The 19,608-nt window shown below is 39.9% G+C and overlaps 1 protein-coding gene across 3 annotated transcripts in view; it reads right to left on the reverse strand.

The window, feature by feature from the left end:
• Tenm1 (teneurin transmembrane protein 1) overlaps nucleotides 1-19,608 on the reverse strand; it is a 713,845-nt gene that overhangs the window by 29,280 nt on the left and 664,957 nt on the right. For all 3 annotated transcript variants that reach the window (XM_004646075.1, XM_004646076.1, XM_004646074.1), the window contains 4 exons: nucleotides 17,941-18,307; nucleotides 16,029-16,539; nucleotides 3,784-3,956; nucleotides 2,515-2,750 (listed from right to left, as the gene is read on the reverse strand). In XM_004646075.1, the coding sequence (XP_004646132.1) occupies nucleotides 2,515-2,750; nucleotides 3,784-3,956; nucleotides 16,029-16,539; nucleotides 17,941-18,307 (1,287 nt within the window). The remainder of the gene's footprint in view (nucleotides 1-2,514; nucleotides 2,751-3,783; nucleotides 3,957-16,028; nucleotides 16,540-17,940; nucleotides 18,308-19,608) is intronic.

Here is a 19,608-nt window from a genome sequence, read left to right on the forward strand (position 1 = left end):
CTGGAGGGCGGCCAGTTGTCCCGTACCACCCACACTGGCTAGTACATTACAATAGATTATTTGTCTCCTTTTGTCAGCATTGAAATGAGGAGCCAGGCCCCGCCAACATGGCTCTGCTGAATGGGGCAATGATTTATAGATTAATTATTTTAAGGAACAAGGCAGCACAACATGATGCATTGGAAAGAGTGTTATGCTAGGTGAAGACCTGCATTTTAGCTGCGCCTCTGTACTTTAATAGCTGTTTGACTTTGGGCAAATCATTTAACTTCACTGGGCCTTAGTCTCCTTATCTGTAAATTGGGAATAATAACAATTGATGGCCATGGTGGTCAAATAAAATCTTGGCTGTGGAAGTATTTGGTTAACTCTGAGGCACTGAATATACACAAAGGATTGTTATTGTTGTTAGGTTTCTTGCCCAACACAGTAACACCACCTAGCCAGTAAGGGATTCCATTCATTAGGTCCAGGATCTTGGGAGCTGCCATAGAAATCACATAGAGGTGAAGGCCTCGAATTTGTTAAAAGCTGTCCAAATATACCACAGCATTAAAAGTGTCAATTTATAATTATTATTAGCTAAACATTTGACCCCTCAATACTAAAGAACTCCAAAATGTTTAAGACTATTAGCTTCTCAATATTAAGAATTCTGGGTATAGGCTGTAAATCACAGCTTATTGTTTTCTTTTCTTCATTTTCTGTGTGTATGGAAGGGAGAGCCCTGGCAGATTATCTTAGAAAATAGAAAGCCTCAAGGTCACATAGTATAGGTTGGACTACCCAAAGAATCAAAAATCACAATGTCATACAGTATATAATTTGATTTTTAATATTTTATTGAGGTTATAAACTAGGGGAAGCACTAACAGATTACTTATTCAACATATTATTTTCCTGTGGTGAATCCACTAGTTTGATAAGTCATTTGTAGACTATTCTGACTTTTTTCTAGTGGTATATTTTAATTCCACAGGAAAAAATACAATAAATTCTTAACACAAGTGGAAGACTGGCTATGAGTGAGGTTGTTTAACTTTCCTTTCAAAGACTGTACCCAGGAGATCAGGAAATCTGATTTTTGGAAGAACTCTGACAGAAATCCTTCCTGCTACACACACACACACACACACACACACACACACACACACACACACACACAGAGGCTTGAAAATTTGGTCTGGTTTCACTTTTCAATTCAGTGGCATATCTGGTAAATGTTCTGTTAGAGAGTGTTCAATAGAATTGAAACATACAAATTGACTTATGACTTAGACAACTTCAGTAGCTATTACAGAAAACAGTACAGAACTCTGTGTTACCAATAGAGCTTATTGAAAAGTGAGTATATTTGCAGACTATTTTGTCCACACCAAGCCATATGACTGGTTTACCTGCTTCTCTCTGGAATTGAATTTTTTTTGGTGGTTATATTTCTAGAGCCTTAAGGTTATCAAATTTGTACCACAAGTTAAGAAAATACAAGTGTTCCAGTATCCTAGGCATGAAATCTGTGCCCAAGTTAGGCTAGATGTCAATAGTGAATGTGTTCTACAGCTTGGCAGTTGCTTTAAGGCTGATAGTGAATGTCACTGTATTTGGAAAGTGGGACCCATCTTGCTATCATTGGTTAATGTTTAAGAAGAGATATAGGTAGAGTGCTTCCATGCTGGTAGGCTTTGTGTACTGCAAAGAAGAAATTCTGACAGAGGTCTCTGGTTAACTGGGGTGAACCATGCTTGGTAAGGATTTGAAAAGTCTAAAAGTCTTAAATTTCCTCCATGAACCTCTTTGAATACTCCAGATGAGTCTCAGTGCTAGCACTGTGCTCACTGGCCCTTAGTATGACTTTATAGTAATTCTATTCACTGTATTTTACTCCTTATGCTTGGTATCTTTTTCTTTTTTAATGTATCTGGTTGTTACTGGGTGTCACTATGCAGCTCAGCCTCATAGTGGTCCTCTTTATTTTTAGCCTGGGATTACAGTCATGCACCACTATGCCCTGACCCTGGGGGCGGGGCTGGTGTGGCATGTGGTGTAGGAGATTCAACCACGGTACCTGCACTTACCTAAGCTTGTCTAAGCAGGTCTTCTGAGCTATCTCATCAGCCCCCTTTGTATCTTTTTCTGTGTGCCCAGTCTTTCTAAGAACTAGCCAAAAGCAGGGAACTGGATCAACTTGGAGGACTCGATAAGCATGTTCAGAATATACTGAGATAGGAACTGCAGTGCTCTCTGACTAAACATATTTTGCTAGCTAGACACTCTTGGTGCCTAAAATTGCTACTACTACAGCATTTTAGCTGGCTAATGACAAAGAAAGCGCCTATTAGAATGCTCATTTAAGGATAGTGAACTATTATCAGCCATTACACAGTCTCTTGAATTAGCATGTCGTATCAGCTAGTCAGTTACCTACAAAACCTTTGGAGAAATGGGCTTAGGAAGTATCTGCAGTTTCCAAAGAAACTCACAAAGCTTGATAACTTGTATAACATCAAGCCTTACCCTTAGCCGCCTTTCAAAAGCTGAAATATTGCCTTTGTTTTGCTCCTTCCTCTGCCGCCACTCAATGAGGTTTGCATTGTGCTCTCCAGGCAGAGAGATGTTGCATTTACCCAGGGTGGGGTTCACTGCCCCAGCCAGGATGTGAGGCTCTGAGCTGAGGCTGATTTCCATCCCACTGGCAAAGGTGACCCGCAGTGAACCATCTGGACTCACTCGATAGGTGCTCTGAGTATTTTCTGTAGGTGGAAGAGCAAAGGGGAAGGGGCATGAAAGGGGAGAGAGAAAGGAGTCACGAAGAGACAAGTTTAGATTTGGAGGCACGTTTGGGAAGGGATGTGTGAGTATGACACTGTGGACCTAGCTGCCTTCTGGCTTACACGTCCACTCTGCCAAGCCCACACACTTTCTCCTTTTTGGTCTCATTAGTTTGAAAGTTGGGTTACGTGCTTTCATGGATAAAAGAATGCTGTCTCACATTGCATGCTCTGTTTTTCTTTTTAAATCATTTCTTCATAAACTCGCTCTCTGAGTTCTTGGATCAACTGCATTGTATGTTGCAAGCTAGAGTGAGAAGAGTGTCAAGTTCAGCCCAGCATACCACCTGGGGACATCAGCACACTTGCTGTACCCCACAAAGTGCTAACACTGACAACACCTGGTGCTGTTCCCCTTTGAGGTGTGGCCTCCCAATGGGACAAGGAGTCCAGAATGAGTCCTTCGTGACTGGGCAGAGAGGCAGCAATTTCTCTTTATCTGCTTCCCCTCTGGCTTCCAATGTATTTTTTCTAAATCATATCTTCCTTATCTCTTGAATCCCACTGATTCTCATTGTACTCTATTTGCATGGAACGGCTTTTAATTCTCTCGTTTTACTTCAGTTCTTCCTTGGTGTGTACCCTAATTTGTCCTTTATTCGCCTGTGTCAGCATTGATCTAGACTGCTAAGTGCAGCTGGTGCCCAGACTCCATTACTTTTATATAAACCAGTCAGATCATAAAAGAGCTTTATAAACAGCTGGGTGTTGGAAAATGATTTGATGGAAGAGCAAATTAGGCAGGGGTTTAACCTCATTCTGCCCACAGATATGGGGCCCAAAAATATGTGAACACGTGAACAGTGTGGACTTGTCTGGGTTTTGGCTAAAACCTCAGGATAAGAATCCATCTTCTCAGTGTGAGGTGAATTCTATTTACTAATGCTATGCATCGGTTTGAGGGTAGTTGAAACTAGGTGCTTCTCCTATCAGGTAAAGTTGCAAACAGTCTTACCTTGTTTTAAAATATATATGGTACTAGTTGCTGTCAAGTTGGTTAACATGAGAACGTTTTCACGGTTAGAAGTGTCTAGCTCCACTTTTGTTAGCTTCTCCAGGTCACTGTGGAAGCTGCTGACCTCTCCAGTGGGAAACGTTGCGTTGGTCAGGTGTCCCTCGGGGTCATACCTGAAGAATAGAACCAATCCCAACTTGGAAATCTCTTGTCAGTGATAACAGGCCTTTGCAAAAATACAAAACCACTCAGCAGCTAATACAGTTTAACTATGACTGATAACAAGTATTATTAACCTTGTTCAATAAGAAAAAAAAAAGGTCAGGGAGATGATTAATCAAACGAAGGAGTTTTTTGAAGCCTCCGAATTCTTGATGACTTCGTTGAGCTATGCTGTTTTACAGAAAAAATATCTCTGGGAATGAATCGCTAGGGTGGAAAACTGATTTATGAATCATGCCCTCCCGTGTGCAACGTGCAACACAGGGAGGCCTCCCTTTGCAACTTGGAATGATCCTATTAGATGTGATGGATTACAAAAACCAGCAGAGGGTGCTATTGTCAAAGGGAAAGAACTTTGCATTGTTCTGGGGAAATCATAATTTGCTGCTGCTTAAGTTGCCAAATTTGAAATGAATGAATCATTCTTCCAACAAAATGAACAAACACAGAAGATAATGGAAACATGTTCTTTAAAACATCCTGGAGCCCCCTGATCTTGGTGTCACTTAAATTCTTTTTATCTTTTTGGAGTATAGTACATAATGCTTTGTAATTTGCCTGTATGAGTAAGAGACAAAAAGATAACAATTACCTGGGATAATAGGCAATAACCCATATCTAGAAATATAGGGTAGTGAGTTTATTTTTTAAAAAAGTCAGTATTGGCAATCTAACTGTCCTCCAAATGCAAACTACTTCCCTGAAGGCTTTTGATGTGGAGCTGTTCTTTTATTGCCAATAGAACCATGAAAAATAAACACTTCATTAAAAGTAAAGACATGCACTTGGAAACCCATTACTGTTTTCTTTTCAAGTTGCAAATTGCAAAATATTTAAGCACTTTGGTTTGCTTTAAAAATGTTAAACAATTGTATTCTTTTTACCCAAAATGAGCAGGATACAGCCTGGACACAATGGTGGACTTCTGGCTCCGCTCCCCCCCACCCCAGTGACATAGAACAGCATTGTAGTTAGTGTTAATCCACTTAGTTTTAAAGAACTCAGTCTACGTAAGTGCTGAAACTTGAAAACCTATGCCAGCCTTTGATAGGCTTGGGAGAAGGGCGAGGCTGTATTTTTAGGACAAAATTGTATTTAAGGCTATGCACAAATGCTGCCTCCAATTCAGTTGTGCAGCTACATACTTTGTGTGCACACACAGTCTATCAATAAAAGACATATATGTGAATAAAAGTAATCCATGTGGTCATGTGGCATCATAAAAATGTCAAATCCTAGTTGCTCCATTCGGTGCCCCATTTGCTGGAGTGAGTTTCAGTCAAAATGTTTTGTTGTGTGGCCACTATGCAGCTAAGGACTCATTAGCAGAGAAAGGGTGAAGGGTACCATTTGTGCCTGGAGTTAATGGGAAAATCCTTTCTCTGCGCAGCCTGTTTGCCCGTGGTCTGCTACGAGGCTGTAGGAAGCAGGCCAGTGGCCATAAAGGAATATAGGAAGATTGAATGTCCTGAACAGCCCCAAGCTTATCTGCCTGATATTCCTTCCAGGGAAGGAATTGAATGTTCAGCCTTCACTCTCTAAAAGTATCAACCTGATTTTCCCTGCAGGGAGGGATTTCCAGGCAACATAAAGAAGGAAACTACTCTATGTTGTCCTCACAAGAAGCTCTGTAATCCCAATACTTGGATTATGCAGGCATTTCCTCTGGTTCCACATTCAGCACAAGCCATCTGCTTCCTTGCTGTCCCTTTTCTGGTATCTATGGAATCTCCTCCACCCGCAGCCAACACCACTTCATCATGCTTCCAGGAAACCTGACCTAAGACGCCATGGCTGCAGGTTGCCATTGGGCTTTCCTAGTCGCTCAGCCCCTTGATTTAATTTATTGCTTTAAAATTTATTTATGGTTCTGGGAATTCAATCCAGGGCCTGGTGCATTAGGCAAGCAGGCTAACACTAAGTCACCCACCACTCTGTTCTTAAACAAAAAGAAAAGATTTGAGAAACAAGATTTGTTTTATGCAATCATCAGGGTAACATGATAAGATTGGGGACAACAGGGCCACCCATGAGAGGTACAGTTGTTAAAAGCCCTAACAAACCTTGACAAAGCCCTGTGGATAGATTTGATTTCCTGACCCATCAGCCAAACAATTTGTAAGCTAAGGCATTGGTATGTACTCTCTGATACACTAAGGCTTCTTCCTAAGAGCACAGGCATGTTTCTACATACCATGTTCCATCCCTAGTCCCAAAATGAAAGCATCACCTTTAGAGAAGCAAAGTAAAGAGGCCTGATAAGGTGGGAATTACCTAGATAGGTCTATCTGGCAGGCTGCTTCCTGTCCTTTTTTGGGGGAAGGAAGCAATGATTTGAGAAATAAAGAATCACCTCCCTAAGACCTGTGCAGTTGTTGCATATGTAAGAAATTACATTGCCTTATTTTCATTCTGTGGCTAAAAGAATAGCCTTATTTCAAAGTGTATATTTGATTCTTTTATAAACATAGCACCCCACCCTTCAATGCACTCAAGCCAAGTTCTGCTAGTTACAGTTAGAGGAGTCACATTTGATGGTGTCAGCAATGTGATGTCTCTCATGTGTACACTCATTTATATGTCCTGGATCAAAACATAGGGGGCCACCTTTCTTCTGCAGGGTCATTTCCAAAAGAAGAGTAACAGGCAGATATACACATCAGTGCAGAAGTCTCGCAACTTTGGAAAGATTGCTCAAAGTGGATAAGAAAGAAATGGAGCCTTTGATTTCCCATGACTTGCTTGAGGTTCCCCCACCCCAATCACAGGGGAATGTATTTTTCTAGACTGAATGTCAAAGAAACAAGTTTAATCAAAATCTCTTTATGTTGTGTGTTTCCCTTTGGTGCCTACATCCTTTGGTGCAAAGAGTACAAGCCAATATGCTTCAACAGATCCCCTCAGGCCACAACGTGGGAGCAAATCCTTCCATCCCCCAGACAGGGCGGTGGCACTCACCTAACCAGCTACATGAATTGTGGCCCATGAATTGTGTCAGTAGGTTTCATAGCTATCAGAAGAGGATTTGGAAAGAGGAGATTGGCCCTCAGATTACTCTGCCTTGGACTGATTTTATAGAGTTCCACTGTGAGGGTCTCACAGAGCACCCAGTAGTGAAGAGTTTAATGCACTTACTCTTTTGCTCAGCATCATAACAGGCTCTGTGTATGAGCGTGTGTGTGTGTGTGTGTGTGTGTGTGTGTGTGCTGAGAGAGCAATGGAAACATTTGTAAAGCAAATTCAGAATTCATTCTTGTCCTTGAGGAGCACAAGGTTTAACTGAGAAAATTGTATTTATACATTATTAAAAATATTTGGTCTGATATGTTCCCATAAAGGATAGCAAGCTCTTTCCCTTGACTGCCACTTAAGCCAAAGCCAAACCATGCAGAGTAGAAGCTAGAAGCCTTTCCACTTTTGCTTTTAGAAAAATTGCAGATAATAAAAGGGAAATTCATTACTTTAAAACATTCGAGGCATTATTTTTAAAACTTATATTTAGATGTAGACACAAATATGTCAGACCCTCTTCACACTTTCATGTCAGAAAACTGACCAATCTGACAGTTATTCTTTAGGAAATACTGGATTCCCTTTTCCTCAGTCAGAATTTCATCTTTTTTTCCTTATGATTCACTTTCAAGTCCATAATTCCCTTCTAACTTTGTCATTCCTTCAATAAATATTAGAAGCTTGTGTTCGGTAGTGAGCATACAGTGCTGAATGAAATGCAGGGGCTAGGAGGGAAGATAAGAAACACAGACAAAAATCTAATTGCTCTAATCTAATTGCTCTAATTGTAGAGCATTGTGCTTATGCAAGTAAAGAGCTGTAGAAGCTCAGAAGAGGCAGAAGCCATTTGCACCTGGTTTGAGCAGAGGAGGGGGACGTAGAGAAGGTAGTGGAGAAGGAGGAAAACCAGGTGGAAGCAGTGTTCCCAGCCTGGAAGACAGGTAAAGACTGGAGAGAGGAAGAAGTCATTGCACACAGAAGTAAGGACAGTAAGAAAAACACACAGGTTGTTGCGATGTCTATTGAGAGAACAGTGTTGCTGGAGAGCTGGCTTCCTCTAAGAAGGCAGTGGGAGGTAACTGACGTACTAGCAGTAAGCAAGTGGTTAGAAGTCCATGTAAGGCATTAAAAGCTTTTCAGGGCAGAAGAGGCCCAAACAGTGAGTTGGTGGCAGTGACTTGTGGAAGGGGAGATTGGTAGGAGGATACAGTTGCAGTTTGTATAAGAAAAGACAGTGGATTTTGCTTTGATCAAATTTATTGTGATCACTTATGATTTGGATGTCTTCCTCATTACACTGTAAGCTCTCCCATCTTTCAAGGGAAGGCACAGTGTCTCATTTATCTTAGCATTACAGTGTCTGGCAGAGTAGATTCTCATTATACGTACTCCTTGAATGAGAATGAATAGGAGATTGCCAGTGGAAATGGAAAGATGGGGTGGATATGAGAGCCAATGTGGTTATCTGACAGACAGACAGACAGCAGCCAGCCAGCTACAGTGCTGGGAGGCCACGCTCAGCTCACTTAAGTGTCCTATGCAGGGCAGCTAAACTCCCTTAGCAGCCTCTGCAAGCTTTTTCTGCCAACAGCCTCTGTTGCTTCTGTGTGATTTCTCTATGTCAATTCTCCCCAGCATTTCATGTGACAATTCTGTATGCCTCACTCTTGATCGTCACAAAGGGTATAAAGCACAAAGAGAGGCATGTGAGCAAAGGTGTTATGTCTTCCTTGGGACTCAAAGGAGAACTCTACAATTCTATATTCTTGTTTAATTGAAATTATTCATCTGCCCAGAGTCAGGGGATGGACCCTGCAGTACATTATGTCCTTTTCTACTCTGAGATTCTAGGTGGCACTGGAAACATTTCATGTGTTTGAACATTACATAAGCATTTCTGAATGGGAATCACATCCTATCCCCAGGCAAATATCTCAGGCAGAAACATAGCTTATTTATCTTGCCCCCTCCTCACTTCTAATCTTATCAGGGAGAAGAGGAGATCCCTTATCAGTCACCCTGGATAAAACTGAGCATTTGTAAAACAGCCCAGAAAGCACCAAGAGATATTATGAAGTCTTTTCCAACTTGTCAGTCAGTGGTTTTTGTGCACATCTGTGAGGAAGGAAGAGCTGTGTTAACAAGTCCAGAAACAGAATGCAGAAAAAGTAATCAGATGGCTGGAGTCTCCTTCCAGTGGGAGGGCTTTCCCCAAAGGGAAAGGGGCCTTTTGAACTGTCAACTCAGCCTGAAGCAATAGCAAGGACACATCTAATGTTTTGGCTTTCACCTGGGACTTTTCCTATTTGGCCAGCAGAAACCTATGCCAGGAAAATGCCAGACAACAAAGCAGCAAACAAATCATTGCTCTTAACAGTCTTATGAGGGAAGAAGACCTGCCCATTGTGTGTGAGTCGCAAGAGCTTTTGCTTGGATCTCCAGTGTGACCAGAGCATTGCAATAAGGAGCTTGCTAGCTCCCCAGGCCAGAACACCTGCCTTGCTGTGCCAGAATGGTTACCTTGACAGTCATTTCCTTGTGGTCAGTGCTGTGCCCCCGACCACCACTCAGGACGCTTGTGGGCAGCGTGGCATCCAGCACTAATACTTGGAGTGTGCAATTTTGATTCTGTTGCAAGTCAAATGGAATTATGAAAATCAATGAACTATTTAAGCAACGTGACACTGCACAATAAAAGGCCACATCCTATCTCTACACAAGGTGCATTTAAAAATCCTATTTGGATTATCCACTGTTCAGGATCATCTATGTCATTTCTCCTCTACATAGCTACAGATAATTGAAAGTTGAATGGATTACTGGCTTGGCTGACTATACTCAGCAGTTGTCTGTCCTGCCAAATTCTTCTGTTTCAGTTTCTCTCTCACTCTCATCTCAGAAAAGAATTTCTATTTCCACCTAGGCAAAAAAAAAAAAAATCTTTGGCCGTATGAAGAGGCATTCTTCTTACCTCAGAGAAATACTTGAGAGTTTTTATTTATTTTGTTTTTCCCAGGATGGCCTGGTATCTGTGGCCCAGGAAACTCCACCAATCTGAGCCCTGCTCTGACTGACTAGAATAGGAGTTTTGTGTGCCCCATCTTCAGAAGGACAAGATAAAAACTTGAAAGAAATGCTTAGAGCTGGCTAAAATATTGGAGGGCATAAACAAATGAAGTCAGTTGTGAACAGAGAAAACTATAAGAGGAACTAGTCACCTTATGAAGGTTAGAAAGTTACTTGTTCTTACATACACATGTGAAGGGACCAAGCTGTGCTTTGAAAAGGCCTGCAATTCAGCAACAGAATAGATGGCTCTAGGAGGAAGAAAAAAGGCTTCTTTGAGCAGACACTATTTAGCTATGAGGCTTTCAGCATAATTCTGGATGTGGGCGAAGGAAGAAATTGTTGCTTGTTCTTCCTTATAGTCTCCTGATGCCTCTATAATCTTTTTCCTGCTATACTCTTCCAGCTCTCCAGACTTTGCAAGGTCACTATTAGAATCACAAATGCTCATCCTTTTTTTCTGAAAGGCAGTGTGACAGTAGTGGAAAGAGCTCAATGACCAGATTCTAGATCCAGACAGCTAGGAATGTGAAAAGGCAATTTACTCCCCTTTTCTTGAGTTCTGTTTCTTCATTTATAAAATGACTTCTACTGCTTCTTTATAGCCATAAAATCCCATGATTACTCTCCTGTCGATACCTGTGTTTATCATCTCTTAATGGTTCAAGATTGTTTAGTCAATGGTATGTTAGTTGATGGCTTTTCACTAGTGTCAGCCATGTTTTTTTTTTTGTTTTTCTTTCGGAACTGGGGATTGAACTCAGGTCCTTGCGCTTGCCAGGGAAGCGCTTATTCTACTGAGCCATCTCCCCGGCCCCTCAGCCATGTGTTGGTAAAAGGCTTGGCTTCAACTCCTTGTGACTAAATCACCGCACATTGTCTGCATTGATGTGCTGCCAGTGCAAAATAGGCACACGAACTGATCTGCAGTGACAGCTTCTTCTCTGTCTTTCATTGTCAATTTCTTCTGTATTACATCATCTTTATTGGCAAACAAATATATTTGTCTCACTTTTTTTAAAGAAATAAATGCCTTCTATTTACTCCATTTTTTCTCTAGTTCCAATTTCCAAGTCCTCTTTACAGCAAAGCTCCTCAGAATAATTCTTCACTCACTGTCAGCAATGTCTCTCCCTCTACTTGATTTAAAATTATTACTGGGATATATTTCACATACCACAAAGTTCACCACTTTGAAGAGTAGAATTCAATGACTTCTGCAGTATTACAAACATCCACAATGTTATGGAACTATTAATACCACTTCTAGAACATTTTCATCCTCCCCAAATAAACCCTATACTCATTCAGCTATCCTCATTCACTTCTCTCTCCCAAACTCTTGAAAAGTCCTAATGTACTTTCAGTCTTCATGGATTTGCCTTTTGGGGGACATTTTATATAAATAGAATTATGTATTTTATTCTTTTGCATCTAGTTTCTTTAACTTACTTTGATGCTTTTCAGATTAATCCTTGTTGTAGCATATGTAAGACTTCATTACTCATTATAGTTGAAGAATATTTTTTGTATGCAGGTAGTAGATTTTGCTTTTCTATTCATCACTTGAAGAATGCTTGGGTTTATACTTCTTAGATATTATGAATAATGGTGCTATGAATATTTATATTCCCATTTTCTGTCTGTCTTTTTGTAGTAATAAGATTGAACATAGAATCTTCATACTGAGTTACATCATCATCTATTTTTTATTTTGAGGCAGGGTCTCACTAAATTGCTAAATTGCTCAGGTTAGGATCAAACTTGTGATTCTGCCTCAGTCTTGTAGGCTGTTGGAATTATATGGTTAAGCTGACACACAGCTAGCATTTTCTCTTAAACATGTTCTACACAAGCTTTAGTTCCCTGCTGGGTCACAGAACATGGTGGTAGGTGGAGTTTCAACTTGATTGGTTTTGGAATCTTTCCCGGGGATTAGTGTATTTATAGGTATATCTGGGTGGGCTATGGAGGCACCACTTTTGGGTCTGTGTCTGGTCCCTCACTGTTTGCTCTCTGGCATGCTTCTGCCATTTTGCTTCCCTTATGCCAGGAACTAGCAGCTTTCTCTGCCATACCCTTTTGCTATGAGGTTTCTTCCTTGGAGCCAGCTGATCCTGGCCTGAAACCATGAATAAATTAAACCTCTCCTATAAATAAATTGTGGGTTTCAGATATTGAAGTAATAAAAAAATCTGACTGATATGTAGCACCTGTTCTCCAGATAAATAAGGATCTTCGTAGCACAAAACTAAATGCTCAACTCTCAGTCCTATCTTACTAATGAGGAGTATCTGACAAAGTAAAACATTCTTTCCTTATTGACTCACCTATTTTACTTGGTGATACCATCTGAACATATTCCTTCTATGGTTTATATCTAGATCTTCTCCCAATACCTCATGTACTTATACGTGGAGCTTGGGGTGTTGTACTCACCACTAGATTAGTCCGCTGATAAAGTTATAGCTAAAATGTGATGTTGGGAGGTGAAAACTAGATGAAGTGGCTCACTGGGGGTGTGGTCTTGAAGGGTCTATCTTGTTCCTCCTCCTTTGATCCTTCCCTTCTTCCTGGCTGCTATGCTATGAGCAATTCTCCTACACCATGCCCCTCTGCCATGGAGCCAGAGTATGGACTGAAACCTCTACAAATTGTGGTCCCAAGTAAACCTCTTCTCCTTTCAGTTGTGGGTGTCAGGTTCTGTGTCCCAGTAGCATGAAACTAAAGTAATCTCCTAAATGCACATGTTGATCCCAAAATGCACCTGTGATAGCAATAAGAGGTGGATCATTTAGGAAGCGAGTAGGTTATGAGAGCTCTGTCTTCATGAATGGGATTGGTGTCCTTATAAAAGTTTGGGGAAAACACAGTAAGTTTGGGAAAAACAGTAAGATACAGTAAGAGGTGCCATCTTGGAAGTAGACAGAAGCCTTCACTAGGCAATGAACCTGCCAACACCTTGTATTTGGATGTCCTTGCCTCCAGAATTATTGTTCATAGGTTACCCAGTCTAAAGTATTTTTGTGCAGCAATAAAAAAGCAGGCTTTCAGGGCATTCTACTCTCCTAGTTTTCTTCCTGTTACGTTGGCCATTCAGTTTTCAGCCTCCTTGGCTACTTCTCCTTCATATCCCCAAATAAAAACTTTGAAGTGGTCCAGTATCAGTCTGCAAATATCTTCTCTTCCTTGTCTACACTTGCTTTCATGGGGGTCTTACCTTTTTGAATGGCTAAATACAGGTGAATTCTAAATGTCCAGTATCTCTGCTCTTTTTCAGACTCAGTCTAATTCACTACTTAGATGTCTATCTAAATTGATCATATCCCGCAACTGAATTCCTCACCCTCAGCCTCATAAACCTCCAATACAACACACCCCTTACATCAGTGATAGTGAAACTTTTAGAGTTTTCAATGATAACAAACAGCCCACTGTGGCACACTTGCCATATGTTTGCCACCACTGTCTTACATAGTCTTCCTTTCTGGGAAATAGAAACCTCAACATTCAGTTGCTCAGGCCAAATATTTAGACCTTTCTCACAAACTACACATCTAATCTGTCAACAAGTCCTGATAGCTCTATCGTCAAAATGTATTTAGAAATTTTCTGCTTCTTACTGCTCCTACTCTCTGGCCCAAATCACTGACTTTTGCTTGGATTATTGCAACAATATTCTCTAAGCCAGAGTTGAGTTCCTGAAGTTTACTTCAGAATCTGTTCTCAATTCAGAATGATTCTTGAACAATGTAAGTCAGATTACAATGTGACTTCACTCAAAACTCTTCAGTGGCTCTACCTTTTGTAGTGAAAGGCAAAGTCTTAATCGTGACCTACTGGGTGCTAGATGAAGTAGCTCTAGCCACAATTGATTTCATCACCCATTACTCTTAAGCTTTCCACTCCACTCAAATGGCTGCCTTTCCATTTCTTGAACATATTGACCTTTTTCTGCGGCAGTGCTTTTGCACTTGTGGTTCCTCCTTCCTTCCAGATATTCATATGGCTTACCTTTTCATTTTCTACAGGTCTTTGATCAAATGTCACCTTCTTAGCAACAATCTGAAATAAAATCCCCACAAGCTTGATCTCCTTTACTTTACTCTGTTTTTCTTCCACAGAACTTACCACTGTCTGAAGTGCTATCTTACTAGTCTCCTTCCATTATAATGTAAACTTCATGAACATAGGTTTTTTTTTCTGTTTTTATATCCCCAGGACCTATGAAATTGTGAGGCACTTAGTAGCTGCTCATGAACTATTTGTTCAATAAAGAGAAGAATGTTTGAATTAGTTATTTAAAATATAGTTAATACTCCAGCCATTTCTTATTGAATAACTGCATTCAACCAGTAGCTTCCAAAAATAGTCGTTTAACTATCAGCTGCAAGCTGCAAGGTGATCTGTCATGAATTTTTAACAAGATATTAAAATCTCAAAGTAGAAAGTTTCTTTCCTAAGTACAGTATAGGTTAAAATGTGGACTTTTGAGTCAGACTATTGTGGTTTTAATTCTGGACTCCTGTGCAAGTCAGGACAGGTTAACCCTTTTGTGTCATAGTGTCCTCATCCATAAAATGGTTACACTAGGAAAACCTGTCCCAGGTACCATGAGAGTCAAATGACTAGTGTATGTTAATTACACAGCCCAGTACCTAACATGTAGTAAATCCCTAGTCAACAGTAACTTTTATTACAGTTATTAAGATGGAAGAGAACTTTTTTTAAAAGGAAATTTTCAAAGGAAAATTTGCAACAGAAGCTATTAAATATATTTTTCTATGTGAAACCAGAATAGTCATCAGCTTTTTTTGTGTGTGAATGGCTTTTGTTTGGGGAATGATCTAAAATGTGAAGGTCAATTGTTTTGTTCCTTTCCTTAGGAGTCTTTCAGAAATTGGACATGTTCTTTTCATATTCTCTATATATTCACAAGAGAAGACACACTTCAAACCCTTCAATTTAATATCTCCATTTCTCACTTTCTTTAATTTTAAGAAAATTGGAGTCTGGGTTCAGATTTCATGGAATCTTTTGTTTATTCAACTCAGCATGGTGGTTAAAGATTCAGCCATTTCCTTTGTGGGGAAAATGCTTCCTGTGTGCTGGTAGACTAGCTTGCTAAATGGACTGACTTGCAAACAAGATTGTCCATGCTTTAAAAGACAAGGACAATAGTCTATTCCTGTGTCTGATACTTCCTAGTAGCTTACTGTCAGACACACTTTGTGTTAGTTCCCAGTTAAGCGAAATTATCACAGATCTCATCTGTAAGTGCCAACATGTGCCAAATTCTTTGACTTGTGTATGAACACTAAGGAAGTCCAAGCCTGTAAAGGTTCACTTTGCTGGCTCCATATTTTACAGAAGTGGCCAATGGAATGGAACTGCTATTCAGGATGTGCTTCATGGAACTTTCCACTTACATTTCAGGGTCCACCGTTTATATTTTAATTTCTCTCTTACCCACATTCACAGCAACTTATACTAGGTTGGGAAGGGTAGGTCACACATTCATTTATTTATTCATTCATTAAGCCCCTCGGGTATCAATAAATACTTGTCCAATCACACTGCTTCTTTAGTCTACAATTAGTCTCTATTTTTTTTATTTGAATGCAATTTTGCCTTGTCCTCCTAGGTATGCTGTGAACTTTTTGAGTTCAGGAATATAGACTTCTACCTCATTCCTATCTCCTACAGTTCCACACTTGATTCCTTCCTCATTCAGTCTATGCTTTTATCATTATGCTCTACAAATTGCTCTGGAAAAATGCTCTAAACCTTAGGGGTTGGGTAAAATATATTCTGTGAGTATTTTTTATTATGATGGTTAGGAGAAAATAACATGCAACACATAGCAATTACTAGGCCATTGCTCTACTGCAAAACAAAGTTAAATAAAAATTTAACAGTGAGTATGTGGAGAGTTAAAAACTTACTCATAAACAGTTGTCCATCCGTTTTCATTACTTTTCGTAGTTAGAAGTCCAGTGTTTCCTGGATATGTCATTAATGCCAGATTATATCCCTGGGCTGACACTCTTTTCAGGACTCCATTGCTGCTTATGGTCAGCCAGTACACTTGCCCACCGGGCACCACAAGCCAAAGGGGCATCCCACCTGCGTCACGGCGAATATGCACTGAATTTCCATTGCTGCTGGTAATTGCACCCAAATCACCCTCAGAATTATAGGTGAAGTTATACACATAGTCCCTTGTTATCAAGTTCAGAGTGTGCAGGTGGGTTCCATTCACAGTGAACTGGTAAAGTTCCTGATCAGCAGGTGAGGCAATTTCATAAAGGTTCACATCATTCAGGTGGGGTTGGTTCTTGCTGATGGTACGAATCCGAACATTCCCAAGGTCTGCCACATAGAGGGTACCATCAGGGGATACTGCTAAGGAGGAAGGGGCTTTCATCTTCGCATCCTTGGCATAACCACCATCACCTGTGGCAGAAAGGCCCTGATTTTAATAATTGGCATTACAAGCACTTATATGAACATACCATAGGGAGAAAGCACTGTGCATCGAGAATATTTTTAAAGGGAATAATCAGTGAACCAATATTCTCTGCGTGGCCCCCTTAACAATTTTGAAACCCATTATTCAAAAAATTGTAATTCTTGAGTCAGTACCACTAAAGATGAACAGTAAGATGTAATTATCTCAGTTACACCAATTTTGTGAAATCTTCAGTCCTGCTATTCAGACTCCATTGTATTGCAAGAAAGAAGAACAGCAAATAATGATAGCTACATAAAAGTTGGCTAGGAATACATGAAACTTATGCTTATCAATGCTTGTAGAATCTGTTTCAGGATTTTTCTAGTCCTACAACACCGAAAGGCCCATTCTTCTGTTAATCTTCATTGTCACACTGTCAAAGTACACTAAATCTATAAGTGCAACAGTGACTCAGAACATCAAGTTTGATAACTGGAATAAACATTAGACTTGCCTTGAATGAAAGATACAAATTAGTGAAATATCTATAAAACTTACTGTCCAGAAAACATTGGAAATATTGATCAGAAGTCATATTGACCCAATTTCTGGCTCTTGATTCCTGTGGTCTAAGGAAGAGCAAGATTTAAGAGGATCATTTTGGCCTGGCTGAGTAGTTTAATAGGGTGCATGTAGCGTGGTGGGATTTCCACGTCCCAGGAGTAAGTGTGTCTGTTAACATCCAGAGGTCTGTTTGCTACCTCATGCCATGATTTTTTGGAAAAGACTTCCCCTCATTTCAGTTAAAAGTTAAGACACTATTGATTATAGAAAAAGTTTTAAATTTTAATAAACAAAATATGCAGCAGACTAATTTCCTGAGAACTTTCCATTGTGGTATTTAATTTTGTCCTTCCTTCCCCAAAGATTGTTATTGGTATCTTTGAGGACCAAGTAGTACATGCTTTTCATCTGGACATGAGTTGTTTAAGGAAAGTAATTTTTGCTTAGATAAGCCAATAAAAGTGGATTTAACCTATTTTTCCATTAAAAAATACAAATAATGACTATCTTATGTTTGCATAATAGTGTCACTTTCTTTAGTGTCTATAATTTTTATTTAAATAGTTCTCAGGACAGCACGGTAACATAACAGAGAAAAGTGCTTATTGCTATTTAACAAGTAAGAAGAATGAGTGATAAAGAGGTTTTGTGACGTTCTTAGGTTCTCGATGAGTTGGCTGTCAGAACAAGTAGGTGATTTGACTCCCAACATAGTGCTTTCTCCATTAACCCACACCAGTTTACAAGGAACACTTTTGTTTTCATTTTTACTTTTTTGATACACAATTTTCATTTGACAACAGAGAGGGGGAGCTGGTGAATTGCTAAAAAGGTCATACCTGAAAAACAGTCACAGTTGGGATCAATTTTGCAGTCGCAGTCAGTGGGGGCACCAGCGATGATGGAGATCTCTCCATTGGTGGTCACTTGCTGAATGCGATTCACTTTTCTCTCGTCTGTTTCAGCTATGAAGAGCAGCCCACTGTGGGAGACGCTGATGGCCCTGGCTGACTCCAGAGTAGAATGGATTGCGACCTTGCTGACCAAGAAATGATCGATGCCTGGCACCTGGCAGTGAATGGGGCGTCCTGCAATGATCCGCACTCGCCTGTTCTCAGAAATTTGCAGCACAATGTTGTTATCCAAGACGTACAATGAATTGTCCATGGGGTTGACTGCAAGGTCTGTTGGCCACTCTAATCGCACCTGCGAAAAGAAACCAGAACTCCCACCATTAGGTTACCATATTTTTCCAGAGGCAATTTTACCTTGAAAGAAAAATTGGTTTATTGTTCCCCATTCTCTTACGAATTTCAGCAGTATTGGTGTCGGGCAGTGGAGGAGATGATTATACATATATTCTTGTAAAAATATTTGCCATTTATGCCATATATATGCCATATGTAGCAATGTAAATTTATTGCAGTAATTCCAGAAGAAGCTTCTAGAACAGTGATTTTCATTTTTCTTGTCTCTTGTTTTCATTTATTACCCTTTTTATTATTAATTTTATTGAGAAACAAATAGTAATGAGACAGTTTCAAAACTGATTAATAGGACAGTTTCAGTAATTAGTACATTGCATATTGTTGTCTTTGTAGTGGTTTACCCTTTTTTTAAAAACAAACATTTACTTGGGAGACAGTATAGCAGTAATTGTTATGACACGACAAGCAGTATGTATTTAGAAGACCAGAATAACAGGCATTCCAAGCATGATCCTAGTATCACACATTGCTATTCAGTGCAGTTGCTTAGTTCACAGGTATCAGCGTAAATAGTTAGTCAGGGTGAGAATCCTGCCAATTAACTGCTAGTTTCAAAAACATGCTGAAGATTCTCAGGATCATTGCCTTACCCATCTTGTGCATCTTTTGCCCCTGTCATGTTTCCTAGATTTTCTCCTTGTCCTCTCTTCATTGTTTAATCCTTAAATTCTCACTGTCCTTTTAATTGTGTTATATCTTTCTGTTTTTATTTCTTCTTTTGAGTTCTTACACTAGGAAGACTATGCAATATTTACACATGTGGGTCTGATTTATTTCACTTATAAGCATATCCTCAAGTGGCATCAACTTCGATATAAAGGCTTCGAGTTTATCATTCTTTATAGCTGAGAAATACTCCATTGTATAAAAATACCACATCTTTTTCATCCATTCCTCAGGTGATGGGCATCTTGGTTGTTTCCAAGATTCGGCTATCACAAATTGTGCTGCTATAAACATAGGTGCATATATATCATAAACAGTGATTTTTCAGAGCGTAGTCTCTGGATCAACAGCAATATCAGCATCATCTGGGAGCTTGTTAGAAATGTAAATTTGCAGGCTCCACCCTAGACCTACTTAATCAGAAACCTTGTAGGTGGGTATCCAGTCATCTGGTTTAATAAGCCCTCCAGGGGATTCTGAGGCCCACTGCTCCAGGACCTTAGGATTGCTACAATACACAACTCTCAATGTGCTGGAGAAACCAAAGCTTACTCAATCAGCAGCCTTTTGGGA

This window comes from Octodon degus, unplaced genomic scaffold (genome assembly GCF_000260255.1).
Source record: "Octodon degus isolate 3935 unplaced genomic scaffold, OctDeg1.0 scaffold00251, whole genome shotgun sequence".
In the NCBI taxonomy this organism is placed as follows: Eukaryota; Metazoa; Chordata; class Mammalia; order Rodentia; family Octodontidae; genus Octodon; species Octodon degus.